General features: G+C 35.7%; 2 protein-coding genes and 1 pseudogene across 2 annotated transcripts; all 3 read left to right on the top strand.

Annotated features, from left to right (window-relative positions):
* The first annotated feature begins 583 nt into the window (after nt 1-583).
* On the top strand, nt 584-11966 carry LOC145228139 (serine/threonine-protein kinase PINK1, mitochondrial-like). The gene is made up of 12 exons (XM_080093133.1): nt 584-816; nt 885-1013; nt 1683-1891; nt 3060-3197; nt 3756-3825; nt 3885-4002; nt 4772-4903; nt 7552-7715; nt 8457-8587; nt 10838-10949; nt 11015-11133; nt 11556-11966. The coding sequence occupies exons 1-12, from the start codon at nt 699-701 to the stop codon at nt 11802-11804; spliced, it is 1689 nt and encodes a 562-aa protein (XP_079949259.1). The 5' UTR covers nt 584-698; the 3' UTR covers nt 11805-11966.
* Nucleotides 11967-13079: 1113 nt separating this feature from the next.
* Nucleotides 13080-19983, top strand: LOC145230163 (uncharacterized). Its single transcript, XM_080095541.1, has 13 exons — nt 13080-13275; nt 13840-13981; nt 14255-14314; nt 14378-14440; nt 14881-14976; nt 15312-15444; nt 15964-16085; nt 16687-16890; nt 17426-17520; nt 17583-17829; nt 18273-18392; nt 18489-18660; nt 19163-19983. Exons 1-13 carry the CDS (start codon nt 13144-13146, stop codon nt 19425-19427), a joined length of 1851 nt encoding a protein of 616 aa, XP_079951667.1. The 5' UTR covers nt 13080-13143; the 3' UTR covers nt 19428-19983.
* Nucleotides 19983-21104, top strand: LOC145230164 (diphthine methyltransferase pseudogene; annotated as a pseudogene).
* The last annotated feature ends 307 nt before the right edge of the window (nt 21105-21411 follow it).

Raw genomic sequence — 21411 nt, forward strand, 5'->3', positions numbered from 1 at the left:
AAAGCAGCTACAACGCGACAGCTGGTACTAAATACGTGTGATAATTTGTTTAAGGTAAAATATTCAACTGTGGTTAGCAATTTTTAAAGTGATAATTTGACAAATTTGTCACCTAGATTTTGTGTAAATTTAAACTGGACACACAAAGTGCGTATAGCAAGTCTAGGACTGTTTAATTTACCGCCCTGCTATGGTTTTACACACTTTGTTTCATACTTTAACGACGCAGTACTTAATCATGATTCAGATATCCTTAAAATTCAAAATACACGTAAATAAAATCAAAACTAAATAGTTTTTGCGACGCGTAACTAATGACAAATATCAAACTGCAACAAACCGTGACAGTGTATCAGACCGTGACCAACCGCAATCTATTTGTTTTGATAAAAAAACTTTCTTTTCGACATAAACTGTACAATTAAACCTAATTACATTTTTTCGATTTTAAAAATCAAAATAAAACTTAGTATACTGATTTGTGGCATTTTCCCCGTATTTTATTCTGCAGCTGTTGTTTTGATCACGTGACATAGTTGCGTCATGTTGTTTTGAGAAGTGAAAAGTTAGTTTCTTAACTTTAAATTTTATTCTATCCTTATTTGTAGGCCCTCGGCCAAGTATTCAAACAGTTGTTTAAAGTTTAAACTAGTTGCTGCCCTACACTATCCAGGTGAAAACCTGTTGTGTGGGGCAGAATGGTTAAACATTATTTCATGCATCGAACTGTCGAAACATTCGGAACATGGGGATATCAACAGGTCACAAATAAGTGCAAAAATGTTTTCAAAACTATCGAGAATGTTGTCACAAAAGGTTTGTATTAAACATTTACTGTTATTTGCATCTTTTGCAAGCATTTAAATGCTTATTTTTATCCATAGTTACAACAAAACACAATGTTAGTTTGGCGGAGTCGTTGACACAAAGTGTTTCAAAATCTGAATTCCCGATCAAAAGTGTGAAGAGTTGGTGGAAGCCTTCCCTTGAAAGTTACAACAAAACCCTGAAAGGTTTGAACTTGTTACAAAAATTATTGATTTTGTATGCACAACAGAAAAGTGGATGCTACTAAATACTGCATGTTACCACATAGTGTGTGGAATGTGAGAATAAAAGCCCCAACAAGGGTAAATGAGATCAGATTCTAGTACTATTTCAATTACAAACCCTAATCAAATAGCTGTAGCTGTCAGTGCTTTTAAAAGTCCGCAAAATTATAATTAGTGCGATGTATACATTTAAGTCCATTAAAACTGCTTACCATGTAATAACATACAAATTATACTCAAAAAGAGTGGCAGACGATCAGCGTCAGTGTAAAGTTTGTTTTGAAAAAGAAATATTAATTTCGCCTATTAAGGCAAATCAAATTGACCAATTTGAATAAGACAGAAGCTGATTATGCTTTACTAGGCAAAATTAATATTTCTTTTTCAAATAAAACCTTACACTGACGCTGATCGTCTGCCGCTCTTTTTGAGTATATTTGACAAGTAAGGACAGATCTTTCGGTCACCACCCTGTTACAGAGGCTGATTCTTGTAGTCTGTTATGACATTACACTTACCATGTAATAACATGTTGTAACATGCAGTATTTAGTACCACTGCTGAAAAGTGAAATAAAAACTAAACGATTGCAAATAGGTTATTGTAGTAATTATCACATAAATGTTGCAGGAAATGCAAAAAGAGCTCAACAGGTGTTAAGAAGCAATGATGTAGGACTGCACAGTTTATTCAGCAAAGACTTTTTGTGGAGACGGGCAAGGAAAGGACATCTGATCGCATTTGCTGGATTGTTTCTTTACCAGGAAGACATACAACGTCAGAAAATGGAAGCTAAAGCTGAATATCATATTTATGATAGAATCTGTTCCAATATGAAGGTTTGCTTTGTTTCACATTCGAAACAGACAATTATTTGTCTTTTTATATTTTACATTTCTCATTTACGTTGATTTAAGCTTACTGCCAATTTTGATTTTACCATAGTAGATCCATTGAGACCCCATTTAAAGTGAAGTACCGTAATTTTCCATGTATAATGCGCAAAATTTACTTAATTTATTGTCCTAAAATCTAGGGTGCGCATTATGCATGGGTACAACAAATTTTGAAGAAAATCTGCCTCGAAATAAAACTTTAAATCACACCTTCTTGTTTGTTGTCAATCGCGCATCACATTTAGCCATCCTGCCCAACACACTTAGTCAGTAAAATTCATAATTGACGACACATCGTTTGATGCGATGGTGCAATCCTTGATGGTGTGTTATTGTCAAATACTGCACACTGCCCATTTAGCGACAACGTAAATGGGGTGATATCATTGCCGATATGCAACGGATCGAACGAAAATTTTGTATATAAGTTTGAATTTAATTATTCTGATTTTTAGGTATTTTAATCTGATACATATTAAACTTCATTTGTGTTTTAAAAATAAAAATGTTCTCTGCAAGTATTAAGATCGGTTCCGCTTGAACGCGACCAGTAAGATCTCGTTTGCTGTCACGATGTACCCTACACAATTCCTAAACATTTTTCGCTGTCGAGTTTGCGAGCACATGCGCAGTGATACTGACCGGCAGAATAACATCCGGTTGTTTCAAAAGATGATCTTTTTTCTGAAATAATTTTTTGTTTACGGATTTAAGAGTAAAAATTTGGGTGCGTATTATACATGGGTACAGGCTTTTTTCCAGCATCGACATGCCATTTTTAGGGTGCGTATTATACACGGGGGCGCACTATACTTGGAAAATTACGGTATACATATTAAATGCAAGCTTATTAGCTTTTGCTATGTCTTTTTACTGAGTCATTGTTATAACAAAATGTTTGACATAAATGTCAAAAGTGTTTGACTTAAATGTACAAATGTTTATCTTTTTTACATTAGTGATTTTATGTAGGTCAACTGCCTATTTTATTTCACCATAGCAGATTCTATGCCAAACATTGGACATTGCAAAGCATATTAAATGAAAGCTAACTTACTGCTGATGTATCACTTTGCTGAGTCATTGTTATGGCAAATTTGTTTGTTTGCAGAATTTCTTTCCTGCTGAAGACAACTCAGCACAAATTCTTCCTGACGATCGTGGAAATAGTTTGTCGGATTATAAACTGACTTTGCCTGTGTCTGTTGATGTGAGTGGAACCGTATTCGATGCCACATTGGCTCCTGAGGTGGGTTTGCATGAAGATGTAACAATATAAATCAACACAAACTGACAGAGAACTTCTATTTGTCAAACAATATTAGGGCTGTGTAATTGGGTAATATGTGTGGAAATGTTAAAGGGCTGTGTAATTGGGTAATATGTGTGGAAATGTTAAAGGGCTGTGTAATTGGGTAATATGTGTGGAAATGTTAACTATGACTTAAAAACTTTCTTTGGTGACCTGTAATAACATCTTGCTAAAATAACAGTAACAAATTAAATTATTTCGCCATGTTTTATGTCTGGCTTCACCATAATACTGCTGTACAAAATTTAATAAAACAATAATTACACCCAAACCAATTTCAACCGTAGGCTTGCATGATTGGCTAAGCAACTAAATTCTCTACATTTACATGAAAATAAAAACTATACAAATGCAATATTTCTCAACTATGGTAAAAATATGATACAGTGAGGCTTTCAATTCCTAGTTTGTTTAGGCCTAAACAAATATGATATTCAGCTAGTGGTTAAGCCCTGTTAAATTATCTGATAAAGTTTCAATATATGTTTTTTTCAGGCCGATGAAAAATCGTTGTGGGATTTTTGTGAAAGTTCATTGGAAGAAGAGAAAGTTTTTCCATCTCAAGGTTTCCTAAATGTTTTACATAGTTTTCGTGCAGCTTCCTAAAAAAACGTTTAATTGCAGAGTTTTCCATCAAAGCAATGCACCCGGTGCCCAGGGTTGTGTCCCAACCACTGATATTGAAACATCATGGAGTTGAGCTTTCGTGTTGTGGATATGGGCAATACACTTTCCACAATGGGTATGTTCTCATATACATATTTGTTTTGTGTATAAATGTTTAAGGGTGCATGTAAAATATACAGGATCGCTTGGATCATGTGAATTGCTTGGTGCATTATTACCATTGTTTAGCGCACCGTTATAACACTTGGTGCACCTTAAAATCGCTTAGTGCAGGGGTGTCCAAAGTGCGGCCCGCGGGCCAAATGTGGCCCCCAGAGACATTTCACGTGGCCCGCAGCTGTTTTTCAAAATGTTTCGCAAAAACGTTTTTGAGTTTTTGCGACTTGCGACGTCACACAAAAGCCTTCCATGGAATTTTATTTACCGGTAAAAGCAAAGTGTACAGCGTGCTGACGCAACAAAATCCCACAATTTCCTTAAATCCCGTATATTTTTGCCCAATTTTCAAAAAACGTTGGCCCGCGGGCGTCTTCATCTGGCAAAAATTGGCCCCCACTAAAAAAAGTTTGGACACCCCTGGCTTAGTGCACCTTTATATCACTTGGTGCTTCTTTATGTCGCTTGGTGCTCCTTTATATCACTTGGTGCACCTTTATGTCGCTTGGTGCACCTTCTTGTCACTTGCTGCACCTTAAAATCGCTTAGTGCACCTTTATATCGCTTGGTAAAGATGCGCTTAGCAATAAACTTTCACTAAGTGATATAAAGGTGAACCAAGCAATCCTATATGTTTTCGATGCACTGAATGTTTAATGTTTCTGCACAATATAAAGATGTTGTTTTGTTGTATTCAATAATGGTTTTATTTATTTATTACTGTGCAGAAATGGACCTAAGAAAAAAGCATTGCCACCTCACCACAATATTATAAGATTTGAAAAAGTTTTCTTTGGAAATTTGAATGAAGAATTAAATCCATCAGAATGTGATCCCACACTTTTTGCCGTCACCAAGAGGTTGGTCGTATTTTGTTTAAAAAGCAGCAGACATTGCATTGCAGTAATCCTTTGCTATTTGATCTTGTTGCCTGCTGGCATTTTTGACTTGCTTATGATTTTAATAGATCATTGTCATAAAGTTTAAAAGATTTGCTCCAGCAAACATTCCAAGAAAGTATAGTTGCCAAATTAAATGCATACTTAATTATGGGTCCCCTTCCCTGAAGGGGACACATATTGTTTTTGTCCGTATTTTTTTTCTTCTTTTTTTCTTTTTTCTGTCTAACGCTGGTTTGTTATACGTGTTTGGTCACAAAAGAGTTCTTCAAATTTATTCAAATTTGGGCAGATGTTAGTTATTAATCCAAATTTGATCCTCCTGAAGTTTGACCCCGAATAACCCAGCGGTTCACCCACAGGCCCCCAAAACGTATTTCTTTATACACAGCTATACTTACTGAAGTACAGCATATCTGAGTGATATGCTTTGTTGTTTGGTGCAATATAAGGTATTTCAAAGAATTTTGTATCTTTTTTTCGCTTTACCCATTTTCACCCCTTAAACCCCTAATTTTTCATTTCTGTCTAACGCTGGTTTGTTAAATACGTTTGGTCAAGAAAGAGTGCTTTAAATGTATTCAAATTTGGACAGATGTTAGTTATTAATCCAAATTTGATCCTCCTGAAGTTTGACCCCAAACGACCCAGCGGTTCACCCACAGGCCCCCAAAATGAAAAAAATTAAAAACGGCTGTACTGACCCAAGTACATAATCTGTGGGTTTCATGCTTTGTTGGTTGGTGCAATGTAAGCTATTCTAAAGAATTTTGTAACTTTTTATTGGATTTACCCATTTTACCCTTTAAACCCCAAAATAATAAGTTTTAGGCCCAAAATGCAAGACCTAATGTGCTGAAATGTTAAACAATTGTTTGCAGTAGGTTGATTGTTCAGTATTTAAAATTTTGCCTTTATCGGCCAAATAGTTACTTTTACAGCCCATAATATGTGTACGCTGTTAGTCAGATAGACGTATCATCTCTCAAGGGAGTAATTCGCTTGTTTATGATAAAGGCGGGTGAATGCAGTGGGAGTGCTCAGCTTGACATCCAGACGGACGTTTTACGACACAGTCTGTGTCGGTAACTAGAAATTAGCTGTTTTTGCGCAGCATGCTAAGTCGTTATATTACGTTATCAAGCACATTTTCAAAATAGTGTTTAAAAACTAACCTTGAACGACAATATCAAGGACAAAGATTAAATTAAAAGTCTTTTTCCCGTTCTTATTTACTGTTTTTTTTTGTGTAATTATATAACAATAATGATGCAAAAAGAATACAGACAAAACTTTTAAAGTTGGGTTATTGCCAAAGTTGGTTAAGTTTTTCCTTAAAAGTCTTAAAATAACCAGGATGTTTGTTTACCGTAAATCCGCACAAACGCGTGTGTGGGGACCCATCTGTTTTTGCTTGCAAAAACAATCATATGTGTAGATCAAATGATGTGTATAGTAAATTGGTAAATATCATATAGAATATATAAAATGGAAGTATATCAGAAAGCCACCTTTCTAGTTTTATTCAGTAAAATCATAATGATCAATAACAGGCCTGTCAAACTCGCCGCCCGTGAGTCACATGCGGCCCACGAACAGTCAACAACAATTGTAGTATTTTGTCAGACTTTTATCTAATTACACTAAATTTGTCTTACTTTTTAAGTTGAAAGCTATTATTTAAACAGACGTTTACGGAAATTTAATTTATACATGCAACTTCATATGTTATGAATAGAAACGATAGTAATTAAACCGTTCCTTAAAGTTTCAGTCAAGGGTGTACAACCCGCGGCCGTACGGTCACATTGAAATATATGTCCTGGCAGGCGTGATGTAATTGAAACTTCTTTGCCAAAACTTTTGATTATCAAACTGCCCTAAACAGATTTTGTATTACCGAAAAGAGTATTACTAGCCTAGTAGCCATATGCGACAGACTTTTTGTAGAGGTATTGTGTGCAAACAATGCGAAAAAACAGGTACGAAAAGCGTCACAATATAGATTATGACGTAATAATAGAGTTAAAACTGCGGGTCTTCACATTGTGGAGCTTAATCTGTACAATAAGTTGGAAATTGATCTGGGCTTTTTGGGCGTCAATAGATGGTATATATATGATATAAACCTTTTTCTTGTAATTTTTAAACAAAAACAGCAGATAATTGGCTGCCGTTGGTGAAATAAGGATCTGCAATGCGGTCGTCGTAGCGAAAAGGTTGTTTAAGTGTATACAACTAGATTAAAAATCACATGCGGCCCACGGCACAATTCCCAAACTGCAATGTGGCCCGCGAACCCCACGAGTTTGACACCCCTGATCAATAAAATAGCAAAATGTTTGCTAACATCTTCATCCAATTAAAAGCACATTTGGTGTAAAGTCTCCTATTTTCAACTTTGCAATGAAGTTTGTGCAAACATAAGTTTAATGGTGCAAAGTTAATTATTGACAGAAAATAGACAGCATGTCCAGTGGTGACATTAAACAAATATACATTTGGAACTTGATCTCATGAGCTGATTTAAATGGATAGTTGGACTGGATTACATATTAAACTGGTGGTGTGTACACACTGTATATCATAATGTTGCTTGTTGTTTACAGGTATGAGACGAACCTTGCATTGTACATGAGGCAAAATAACGTTGACAACATTACAGCGTCGCTTATTCTTCTTCAACTTCTGCAAGCTGTGGTTCATTTGGAAAACCATTGTTTTGTTCACCGGGATATCACACCAGAAAACATTTTACTGGAATTTGACTCAGGTGGGCGAAGTATTCACACGCAAGTCTCATCAGTCACATATTAATGGGGCTAAAATGTCGCTAATAGTTTGGTCCAAATTTTAGCCACTAGTGATGTTGTTTCAAGTCAATGGGAAATAGATCTAGTGAATTACTGTAGTGGAGGCATGTTAGAGGTTATGAACAAGCTGGGCTTCCTGGCATTTTATTGCGGCCTGGTTAGGTTGAAAAATCTAGCTTTCAGTGGGAATGAAACCCATACAGGGAACTAATCTGGATCTGGCGATTTACACACACTTACTGGGCGATGAGCTCGCGAAAATTTAGGAGCGTCACAAGCACTAAGCTGCAGACAGTACACACCGTTTATACTGATCTCATCAGTACAGCTGGTGACATGATGAAAGATTGGCCGTATTGGTTAGCGCAGTCTGCACCTTTTATTGGCTCTAGGTTTTTACATTGACACAAGCACTGTTGTCTGCTTTTTAGTAGGGGCGCATGCGGCTCCCAACTACTTATTTTGCGGCTCGCACCAGACCTCAGAAAACCACTAAAGATTGCTATTTTAGCTTCCAAAGTCATCTTATTGAGTGATTTTCTCAAGGTTTCGTTTTTATGCGGCTCCTTACACACTTTAAAATATACCATTTGGCCCCGACAAAAAAAAAGTTTGAGAACCATTGCTTTACATTCAGTCTACTTGCTATATTGTGAGTTTTAACACTGGTATTGCACATTTTAGTGTTTGCTTTTTTGCAGGTGGAATCCCCCATGTTGTCTTATCAGGATTTGGTTCGTGTTTCGGAGGCAGAAAATCTGAACTGGTTGTTCCGTTTGAGGATGAAACACTTGACACGAGGGTTGGGAAATTATCAAACCTTCCTCCTGAGGTGAAATTCATATTGTGACCTTCTAATTCCGTTGTGGGACACTAATATTGTTTTTAAGCATAGAATTGGCTTGGCTTAGTTTTTCAATCTAATAGTAAAAGTTTGCCTGAAATTCTTGTGTGGCTAACTCATGTCACAGTTAGGAACTTGTTTTGGGATTCAAGCATCACCTACTTTTGTTACAGATAATTGTTTGAGTAATACAACATAAACCCTGTAATTTCCGATGTTTTTTACAACACCCCACTTGTACATTCCCAACACACAGGATAATCTGTGCTGTGCAGTATGGTGCATGTGTTTGCATAGATTTTGAGAAAAATGGGGAGAAGTATTGATCATAATGTTTTTTCAACAAGTAAACTTATTTGCTACATTGCTGATATTTATATTATCTCGTTTCCAATCAGTTACCAATTGTAGATCCAGTTCCACTGAGGTTTAGTCCCAGTGGTTGCAATTTTTTTTTGTCGGTTCTATCACAAAAGTAATTTTTTTCAGTAATATTTATGGGTCCCCTTCCCTGAAGGGACACATATTGTTTTTGTCCGTATTTTTTTTTTCTTTTTTCTTTTTTCTTTTTTTCTTTTTTTCTTTTTTTCTTTTTTCTGTCTAACGCTGGTTTGTTAAACGCATTTGGTCAAGAAAGAGTGCTTCAAATTTATTCAAATTCGGACAGATGTTAGTTATTAATCTAAATTTGATCCTCCTGAAGTTTGACCCCGAATTACCCAGTGGTTCACCCACAGGCCCCCAAAATGCAACTTTTTTAAAACATGGTTTGTTATATGCGTTTGGTCAAGAAAGAGTGCTTCAAATTTGTTTAAATTTTGTCAGATGTTAGTTATTAACCAAAATTTGATCCTCCTGAAGTTTGACCCTGAATGACCCAGGGGTTCACCCACAGGCCCCGAAAACGTAAAATTTTTAACGCTGGTTTGTAACGCTGGTTTGGTAAAGAAAGAGTGCTTCAAATTTATTCAAATTTGGACATATGTTAGTTATTAATCCAAACTTGATCCTCCAGAAGTTTGACCCCGAATTACCCAGCGGTTTACCCACAGGCCCCCAAAACGTAAATGTGTCTAACGCTCGTTTGGTCAAGAAAGACACTGTAGGCAGAAGTCCCAAGAGAGTAACTCACTGGTTTACGATAGCAGGAGGGCTCAGCTTGACGTCGGACAGACGTTTTACGAGACGTCGTTTCGGTGATTAGAAATCAGCTGTTTTGCACAGCAATGCTATTTCGTTTTATTAAGTTGTCACTCACATTTTCAGTTTTGGCGAAGGTTTCACACCTATGACGTGATTTAAACCTAATAAGCGTGCTTCGGTTTCGTATATGTCAAGCAAAACTTGTTAATCAAAATAAAGTTGAAAAATCAAACTTGACATTTTTGCAAGATAAATGTGTTTTTTTAAATGCTCGTTGTCAGGTTGGCCGCCGCATGACCATGGGTTACTTAAGGTCAACTAGTAGGTATTACTAACACAGTTCAGAACTTTCTTTCATCATAATGTAGTGTTTTTTTGCTATCAATTTAGGAATCAACACTCAAGGCATGTATAAATTAGGTTAAACGGTTTTGTTGAACAGTAAGGACGGCGTCTATTGAAAACGGTGTCAATAGGTCAAACAGTCGTTTGGCGTGTGCACCCTGAGAGGTTACTGCAGGTCAATGGTACGACAATATCTGGGTCAAAGCAAGAGATTAAATTAAAGTATTTGTTTCGTTCTTTTTTAATGTTTTTGTAATTATATGACAATAATAGTGCAAAAAGAATACGAACAATTTTTTTATTGTTGGGTTAATGCTTTCTAAAAATTTGTTTTTAAAAATCTAAAAGTCACCGCAACATTTGTTTACCGTAAATCCGCACAAACACGCGTGTGGGGACCCATTAGTTTTTGTTTACAAAAACAATCATATGTGTGGATCAAATGATGTGTATAGTAAATTGGTAAATATCGTATAGAATATATAAAATGGAAGTATATCAGAAAGCCACCCTTCTAGTTTTTTTTTGAAAAAGTCTATTGACGGTAACAAGTAATGCTAACTGGTTCACTAAATTCATAAAATTCCATAGAATTTCCATAGAACTGTTCCATAGAACTGGCAGAATCCCACCACTGTTTAGGCCTAATTATGGCACCCACAAAATTTTGTAAGGGTTGACCGCCTGCAATTTCCAACAAATTTGTTTAAGAAGCAGCCAATGATAAAATCACAAATGCTTTGTGTCCAGGTGTCAAGAGCGAAACCTGGAAAGGGCTGTAAAGTCGATTACCATGGAAATGATGCATGGATGGTTGGGGTCATCGCGTTTGAGATGTTGACAGGAAGGAGTTTGTTTGCCGGTAAGAAACATGCACAATTACTTCAAACTTGCACGTTGAGGTAGTAAATGAAATAAGCTTTTCAGATCATGGGTTGGATTCGAGGACTTACAAGGAAAGTGATATTCCCGATTTAAACAACACAAAAGCTTCAAACACATTAAAAGCGGTGGTTCGAAGTTTGGTCAGCGTTGATCCACAAATGGTAGGAAGTTGTTTGATTAATTGTTGAGATCTTAACAAAGTTATATAAGCTATTGCTGCCAGGTATAATATCAAGTTTATAGAGCTCTTCTGGCAAATGTACTTTTATTTAAAAAAAAATACATTTACCAGAAGAGATCTGGACATTTAACCAAGTTATTAAGAGTCCCTTTCTAGTGTATATTGACCTCATATAGGAATGTTACCTTTTTATTGATGCTAGGGCTGTAACGTTGCTGTAACGTTTATCATTGCATTGGTATAGCAACGTTTAGAATGTTTTGTCTTGTTATTGTTGCTTTGGTATCACCTGAGATGCCATGTACTGCATTGTATATTTACCACATGTAGAAAGCCACATTTCTCTTTATTTAAGGACTGTGATCTTTATCAGGTTTCTTACAAGCAAAATTTTATTTGCAGAGAATGAGTGCGAAAGAAGCAGCGGAGATTTTGCATCTGGAAATATTCGCAACAGTTTCAAAAGCTCCACTTGGTGATGCCCTTCTGTTGAGCAACCTTCGATCGTGGGCAGTTTCGCATTGCGCCGAAGTTTTTCTGCACAAAAGTGAAAGTTCGGTGTTGTACAAATTATGCGAGGGTTTCTTTCATCAAGTGGACGCACATCATCTGTTGAGATCGGTTGAATTGTGGATGTTGATTAACTCGTGAAATGTGTACAAACAATGCAAGTTCATAACCTGTGTAAAAATAATGCAAGTTCATGAAAAGTGTAAAAATAATGCAAGTGTGCCATTGCTTTTCTTTCTTTTGTTTATTTCTTTCTTTTTTTCATGCTGGTGTTTATTTGTAATAAACTTTTAGCGGCTTAAATCAGTTTGTTGTTAATTAAATCAACAGTTTTAGCTGTGATATATTTTTACTAGCACAATTTGACCAGTTGAAGAAAAATGAAACTTGAAAATAAATTGCAAACGTTTTGTGAAGGGCGTAGGCTGTATACCATTAATTCTCAAACTGCGTGTTGCTATTTTAAAGTGCAAACAATTCCTGGTATTTTAGGAATTCATGACGAAATACTGGTGTGTATGACAATGTTTCAAAGCTCATATTTTAGTTATTGGTAATGAAAAGCATACTTACCCACCACAATACAGTTGAAAATTAACATTCTTTAAACAACTTGTATTGTTTACCTGCGTGTGCCGCGGAAGAAAATTACAGTTTTTAATGCACCACATGCTTAAAAAGTTGAGAACCACTGCTATATACCATACCACAAAATCGTATCGTACATTCCAATAAATATATTTATCTATAGATCGGAATCAGATTTGGACAAATTTTATGGACTCGTGCAGCGACATTAAGGTACCTTTGGGTTTTCTTAATACAGCTGGCAATCCCAGGCCAGCGCCTTGGAACGCCAACTAATTTACGAGTAGGACAACATACTAAATTTTCTTTGGTATAGGCAATGTAACTGCGGACAAACAGTGTGTGTAATCCTTTCTTTTGACTATTTTTCCTACGTACCAAATCGTAGCAAACTGCCATCCTTGGTCCGTACTCCGTAGACAAAACAAAAAACACCGTGTGGTGAATACCCGGTTTAATACATTTCAAGCCAACACGCTTTTGGATTTCTTCTTGTTAAAATATGAACGACGGCGACGTAGATATGCGCATATTGATATGTCAGCATTATTACTTGGAAATCAATGTTATAATATTAACAAGCATCAAATATATTTAAAAGTTTATTTTTTATTGATTATTTTTTGATTATTGCTACAACTTGCAGAAAATATCTGGTGTTAATGTAAGTTCAGAAAAACATGTAGTCGTTCATCCTTTAGTTTAAATATATAAATATTTTGCTTTTACAGTATCGTCAGTATCTGTGGACAAGCAGAAAGATTCGTAAAATCAAACAGTATGCAGTGTTTTAATTGTATTTTAAATATTGCTACAACTTGCAGAATATATCTGGTATTAAATGTTAACTTGAAAGTACTAACTGAATGTTAACGACCAATGGTAAATAATAATGGATGGATCTGGTGACCATGAAAACGCTGACGAGTGTTTGAAAAGAGTTCGAAAGTTCCGAAAGAAATTGCGACAAATTGAGAGGCTTGAATCGATGGGAAGGGATTTAACTACCGATGAAAAACAAAAAGTAAAATAAACAACTTTCAACTATTTACAACATTTTTGCTCACTTGCAAACTAGAAAACATTATTGTAAAAAAGTTCTGGCTACTCTAATATATGTAAACTATGTCTAGCAATGTACTGTAAAATTAGCAGGCTTTCTTTCATGAGAAAGCCATCAAAGACCTTAGTAATCTTTTGTAAGCATAGTTAAAACTATTTGAGAAAGTATTTTATTTTGATGTTAATCGACATACAAAGTGTAAAAAAATGGCACACAAGACCAGAAAAATGACTGGCATAGATTGTGTTTACTTAAGGCCTGGCCATTGCATTTGAATGCATAGTTTGTTACAATAGATTCCTTGAAACACTATATACAGATCTGTTCATAAGTTTAATCATGAAAATAACCGCCCAAATAGACGTAAAAAGCGACATACTTTATTGTTCCAACGTTTCGGCAGATTCCTTGAATTACATGGTTTAAATAGTGCATTGATAATTACTTAAATTTGCATAGGTTGCATGGTTTAGTGTAACAGGTACATGTTTAGATGGTAACAATGTTTTTATTCCTTTGGAGTAGATAAGAACAAAAGACCAACTACGAAGTCACTTACAAAAACTTCTCACATCAATAAATCGAAATCAGGAATCGTTTAATTCATCACTTGGCAACGATGGCTTGGAAGACTCAAGTGAAGATGAGATTTTAGCTCAACCTCCAAGTATGAGTTTTATCATACAACAGAGATTATGTTGTTTATAAATTAAGCTAACAAAACAACATCTAGGCAGTCATACTTATTTCTAAAATTTGTTCTCGTTCAAAGAATAACGCCTTTAAAAATTTAATGTTAGCTATCTAGGTTGCGTAGAAAAGCAAATCATAATTGAAAATTATTGAATAATATTTGCATAAACACAGTTTGTTGTAGCTATTGCAAAACAGCTATTGCAAACATTTTTTCCTTAAGTTATTTACATTAAACAAAATACAGATGTTGAACAAGACCATGATGTTGTCAATGCTGACTCAGTGTCAAAATCAGATGATGCAGGTAATACTTTATAATTCAGACATTTACAGTGAAAGAATTATTTATGATTTTTATTGTTTCTAGCTCATGATGATGAAAGAAATCAGGAAAAAATTTCAGCTCATCAACGATTGGAGGATGAACCTGGTAAAGATGTTTACTTTTTATTTTGATATGTTTTGTTTGTTTATTATAACAAGACCTTACTGTGTAAAGACCAAGCAGACATAAAATAGCATCCTTAGTTGCCTAACATTTTGACTAATGCTGATTTCATGATGAGTGATATAATGTGGCTAAACGGTTTCACCTGATTTATACACTTCAATTGATAAAACAATACATGAAATGTGTAAAGCAAACAAGATAATACAAAGCATAGAGTTATACAGCATATGCTTGTACCAGATAAATAGCAAACAAGTGCAATCCACAGTGCTTTATTTACATTTTTCTAGTTGCACTTTTTGGTTTTGTAAATGACATGTTAAGTGTTATTATTTGTATTGTGCAATTGAGCTTACTGGATATTTCTATTGTTTGTTTAAGGAAATTAACTTCATGTTTCATGTTTTTACTTTATTCAGTTTCAGCAAAACAACGTAAAACCGAACCAGTGACGAGTCTTAAACATCCAATGGTTGGAATCGAGCAAAACAAACCACAGAAGCAACCTCAGAAAGGTAGAGAAAAAAATGTTTTATTAAACATACGTCGATGAATCTGGTTAATTGTGAATTCTGTTTCATTACATAATAAGAGCAAGCTTGGAATGCCGGACATAAATCATAAACGTCACAAACCTTTTTTTTTTCATACAAGTTGTTGGCAAGGTTTTGCTTTCCAATTAATCATTTGAGATCAACTCCATCAAAAAATTTTCGCAACAAATTATTCCCTGTGTCAGTCTGTAATATATGTTTTTGACCCCCAAACCATTGTCCCACAACATTAACGTTATTCCACTTAGTTGACTGTCACTGTATTTGTTTGTATTTAATCTTGTGTCTCTTTGCAGAAAAAACACAAAAGTTGCGATCAAAGCTGAGAAAATTGTGGAGAAATAAATGGTTTTCTGTGATTGCTTTAGACGGACATAATGATGTTATTTGTGATGTTTCTGTGAAGTGTGGTTGGGTGGCTAGTGGAAGGTTAGTGAAAATTAAACTTGGAAAATTTATTATTTTGTAGGTGCAGTTATTTTTGTTTGTAGGTGCAAATTACTTGTGGTAGTAAACTATAGGAATGGGCCCAAAACTGCAAATGTTCTGTTAGGTCGACACAGAGCTTCTCACAACCTGATTTTGTAGCTTTCCAAGGTTGCTTACATCACCAGTGGTATATTAAGCTGTACAGGCCCCAGCAGTAGGCATTTTTCCCCAATCTAACACATTTAAAAAAACGTTCATGTTTGTTCTTGGATACCCTTTTGAACATTAGTTTTGTATGTTAGCATGGCATGGATATGTAAACTTAATGCTCAGGTCAGTTTGTGCAACTGTTCGGCCAAGCACCGAACATAAAAAACTACGAATATTCGAATATTCGGCTTCTGCTCCTGCTAAGTCATCCCCTGCAAAAAAACAAGTCTCAGAATTTTATTTAGTGCGATTGTCTTGCTATGTTTTATGTCACTTTTGCAAATATGTTACTTGATTATTTTGTTTCAGTCGAGATACTTCCATCAAACTGTGGGATATTTCAACAAAGAAGGAAATCCGCAACATGTCTGGCCACACGGGGGCAGTACCTGCTGTGCAAATGATGGATGAAACTGAAAGCGAGAGATTAAGTGAGTTTAAAACACGGTTATGTTAATAAGTTTAATGAGAAAAATAACAGCATAAGCCTGTGCCGAAACATTTGAATAATAAAGCATGTCGCTTTTTATGTCATTTGTGCCATTATTTTCCATATTAGGTGAGTTTAAAGTTTAAGTATTGTTGCTTTTACTGGTGTTTTATCTAAGTGTTTGGGTTTATATAAACCAAAGTGTGTTTCTATGATTTATTTGTATAGATTTTGATAACTTGTAGGTACATCTGTACTTCTCCAATTAGACAAACAGCTAATTGACTTTGTGTTCAGAATTTGCTAATCTCTAGTTTTTTTGCTGCTATCTTATGTTTAATGATGAATATAATTTCCAAAGTAGGCTTAGACGCTTGTTTTGCACCTTTTATTTTGCCCATCTTTTATGTGACCCAAGTGGTAGTAAAAGGTGTAACGGATGTGGCCTTCATATCACTAATGATGGCATGAGCATTTGCTGAAACGTTTGAACAATAAAACATGTCGCTTTTACGTCTATTTGTGCTATACTTATTATACTTTAAAGTTATAAACAGATCCATGCATAGCACTTTGACTCTTATGTTTGTTTTTGTATTTAGGAGGTTTAATATCAGCTGAATCAGACAGTGAACTGATGCACGACATGTCTGTGAAACAATTCCCACAAGAACTTCTGCTTGTCACTGGATCCACCGACTGTTACGTTAAACTCTGGCTTTTACCCCAGGGTTTCTGCATCAAATCCATCTACACATTTTCACCAATCACCACAATCTGCCATCACCATGACGTCGTTTTTGTTGGTGAGGTTTTAACTTGCATTTTGATATAACTGTCATTGGGAGGTCAGTCTTGACCAGTGGTGGGATTCAAATTGTTTGTCAGCCGGTTCCGTCACAAAAGTCATATGTTTCAGCCGGTTCTGTCACAAAAGTCCATTGACAGTAACCAGTAATGCTCACTGGTTCGCTGATGTCATAAAATTTCGTGAGACAGTTCTATAGAAAGGTGCTAACTGGCTAATAGTTAGTAATGGTCATTAAAGATAGAAGAAGGCTTCTCTTTAATAGCAACAATAGGCAAACAATAATTATTTGCTTGCGTGGTTAAGGCCAAGTATGAAAACAGCACAAGACACTGTTTTTCAATAAACATATTAAGAATGGAAAATAAGTAACAAAATTAGTCAATAACTGTACAGGAAATATATATATATATAACTAATATCCTGACATCAAAAACTAAGATTGTCAATGACCATGTTGTTTGTTGGAGGGTCTAAAACTGTTCATTATAATTACTCTCGATTCTGTAGTTTCATTTGTTTTTATCTTTAAGGTTCTGATTCGGGTAAATTAACAGCATTCAATCTCATCAATCGACAGCAACTTTATGACAAAATAATTCATGATGACAGCATAACATCATTGCAGGTTTGACATACTTGTTTGTTCTCCGAGAATTTTATAAGTTGAAACGTCTCTCCCACATTTAGTGCAATGGATCTCAGCTCGTTTCAACTTCAAATGACGGGAATCTGAAACTGTGGGAAATTTGCGACGAACGTCAGCAACCAACAAAAGTTTCCAAGATCAAACACGAAATTCATCTCAGTTTAAAATTTAACCTGGTTGAATCAAATTTCTATGCTGAATCACGACAGATTTTGTGTTCCTGTTTAACTGACAAACTGTTTTATGGCGATGATGGCATCAACCTGAAAGTCTTGGATTTATCAGAAGGTATTTGTGGTGTTCATATTTTTGTGACATAGCCAATTGTTTTGTCAGAGATAGCAGTTAATGCATCAACCAATGTCAGTATGTCTGCTTTGTAAACTTGAAATGGCAATCAGTTAAGATAAACATAAATTCATAACTGGTATCAGGCCTGAAGCATTCATGCAGACCAGTGATTATCGCACATTAATGTATATAGTACACGAGTATATAAATCATAGTAGGCCAGGCCCAATTGCATACTGAATTAGTTGAACTTCCTGCATTCCCATATGGCAAGGTGCAGGCCAATTTTGGCAGGTCAACGCTGAGTCTGTGTATAGTTGTAAGAGCGGAAAGAAATGCCTGGCATACTATGATTTAAAATGGTAATTGGCAACTGTTAATTGTGCATCTCCTATTTTTACTTATGTCAAGTTAAAACATCAACAATTTGTGTTAAACAGAGACAGTTGCAAAATTTCCAAACCACAAGTCAATGGGATTTACTGATGCTTGTTTCGTGATTAGTGAAATGCTTTTCACGACCTCACTTGACCTTGACACTGGGACTGGAAGCATTAATGGTGAGTTGTTTATGATTTATCACGTGAGACTTGCTTTATGCTTAAAAGGGACCCCGGTTGAAAGTTAAACTTATGTTTTATATTTTGTGCATCTAGTTCGAACACTTTCTGCCGAGTCACAACTCGCTTACATTGCAAGTTTGTCATGTGATGAATTTCCGCGCTTCACTTGTGCTACTTGCGATCCAACATCAAGTGAATTTATTTTTGTCACCGGTGGGACAATGTTGTTACTATGGAAACCAGCTCATGGCAGCAAACACGCAAGGTTTGAATAGATGTACATGTCAAGTTGATTTTTTGTGTCATTTGGGTAAATAAACATGTTTTTATGGTTTGAAACTTGCTTTTCATGGAATATGTGTTCACAGTTTGTAAAACAGCTAAAATTTGAAAATCTGCTGTTTGGATATAATTAACACTGAAATACCTGAAACTTATCTGTAATTTCAGCAGATTACCTTGCCATGCAACCCTACCATTACTTTGTGCGTTAATTTTGTTGTTTTAATTTTAACAGAGTGTTGTAAAAAAATTTTCAACATGACGTGTACAACATATAAGTTAAATGGAAAATTTGTTTACAATTTGTAAAACAGCTCAAACCAGCTCAATTTATGAATAAAATCTATGGTTTTGGTAAATTCACACTGATATACCTGGATGTTTTCTGTTGTTTTGTCACAACACCTTGGCATGTACCATACTATTGCTTGTGCATTTTGTTTTTATGTGTTGAAACATAATGTGTCATTTTTATTTTTACACAGTGATACAAATTTGGAGAGGAATGGAGTTGTTCACGTGAAAGGTGGAAACATCCCAGAACTTGGTAAAAATTTTGTTCATTCTGACATTGAGTCTGATACAAGTGATGGGGAAACTGATTCCAGTCCATGGTGGTGGTCGAAACCGGCTGAAACCGGTTCAAACCAGCTTCAAGGGGACAGTGACTCTGATTCGGATGAAAGTGCATCTTCAAATGTTAATGAAACACCCACAAGTTCATGGAGTGACTGGTGTTTGGTGCTTTAAAAGAAAGTTAACGAAACCCTGTGCAATAACTTTGATCGTATTGTTTGTTGTTTTGTCTATTTACAAATTGATCGCTAACTTTGTGAAAATGTTTGTTAAACTCTCACTGTTCATTTAGTATCCGACCTGGAGTAAATTTCTGAACCTATGAAATACTTTTCCCCCACAAAACATTTACTTGCGTAACCAGAAAAACATGGCATATTAAGTCCAAACTTGAATGCCAAGTACCCTTTCATGCACTGGGCAGTTTTAATTGTTGATTGTGCCATCACAGATAGATGGTGACATTTAGTGGTTGTGTTGTAACATGCATTTCCACTTTATAGTTGTTATGGTACACAATCATTTCTGTAGCAAGTTTGGTAACGTTTTACGAACAATTTGTGATAAACTTGCATTTATAACGTTCTATTTTGAAATGTTTAGTTTTGAAGCAAATGTATAAAATCATTGTTTTCGTGTATTCAGGTTTACAAAATTTATTTGATGTTTGTTTGCAAAGTTGTAGTTATAAAGCCCAAACTTAATTAAATAGCAATGTTTGTTTTGCAGATGTTAACATAATGAGTAAAGTTGTTAAACATGCTGTGTTGGACACTGAATTATATGCAGACAGCGTGGAATGGTGTCCGGTTGATGGAAACCAACGTCTGTTGGCAGGAGGAACTTATCAGCTGAATGAGACTGAAGGCAGAAGGTTGGGCAAGATTCGGCTTTATCAGCTCAACGATGAACTGGGACTTGATGAAGTTTGGAGTAACGACTGCCCAGGTATACTGGACATGAAGTGGAATCGTTGTTTGATGTCTGAAGAAACTACAGTGTTGGGAACCGCTGATGCAGATGGTTCATTGAATTTGTATGAACTCAAATCGGATTCCATGGGTTTATGCCAGTTTGCATCTGCACATGAAGACTCAATTGCTTTGGCATTAGACTGGTCACATTACAAGGAGAATGTGATATCACCTCATATTGCGGTCAGCTATTCATCGGGTCATGTTTGTGTGTTTGAATTAACCAACTCAAAACTTCAACTGAAGCACAAATGGAAGCCTCATGGTTTCGAGGCTTGGATCACAGCATTCGATTACTGGCAACCGAACCAAGTTTACACTGGTGGAGACGACTGTTTGTTTCGGGGTTACGATTTACGGATTACAACCAACTCTCCCACTTTTACCAACCGAGCACATGACATGGGGGTTTGCAGCATACAGTGCAATCGGAAGAGAGAGAATATTCTGGCCACAGGAAGTTATGATGAAAATATTCGGCTCTGGGACACAAGAAAGATTGGCAAGCAACCGGTGTCAGAAGTTCATGTTGGGGGAGGAGTGTGGAGAATAAAATGGTCTCCCTGGGATGGAAATCATCTTGCAGCAGCTTGTATGCATAATGGATTCGTTATCCTTGTTTGTTCTGGCCAACCCTCAGTAATAGAGAAATATAACGAACATGATTCACTTGCATATGGTGTTGATTGGTGTTACAACCAAGCAAAACCTAAGTCAGTGGGATTTTTATTAGCCTCCTGTTCTTTTTATGATCACAAACTGTCATTATGGGAGTGGGAAACTAATAAATCAGATAATTGTAACTCGTAGTGAAACTATGCAATTTATTTTATAGTGGTTACTGTGTCAAATACAGAATAAACTGTTGTTTTAATAATTTTTCTTTGCACTTATATTTATCGAGCAGAGTTTATGAAACCAACTACAAGCATATTTGCAGTTGTAAAGGACTTAAACACAGTGGTCAAAAGCAGAATTCGTTTATGTTTGTGTAAAACCAGGGGTGGGATTCAGTTTTTTTGCCAGCTGGTTCTATTACAAAGTCATATTTTTCAGCCGGTTGTGTTACAAAAAGTCTATTGACAGTAACCAGTAATGCTAACCGGTTTGATTATCTCATAATTTCTTGAGAAAGTTCTATTAAACCGGTGCAAACCGGTGCAAACCGGCTGAATCCCATCATG

Source organism: Phallusia mammillata, chromosome 5, assembly GCF_965637545.1.
Source record: "Phallusia mammillata chromosome 5, kaPhaMamm4.hap1.1, whole genome shotgun sequence".
In the NCBI taxonomy this organism is placed as follows: Eukaryota; Metazoa; Chordata; class Ascidiacea; order Phlebobranchia; family Ascidiidae; genus Phallusia; species Phallusia mammillata.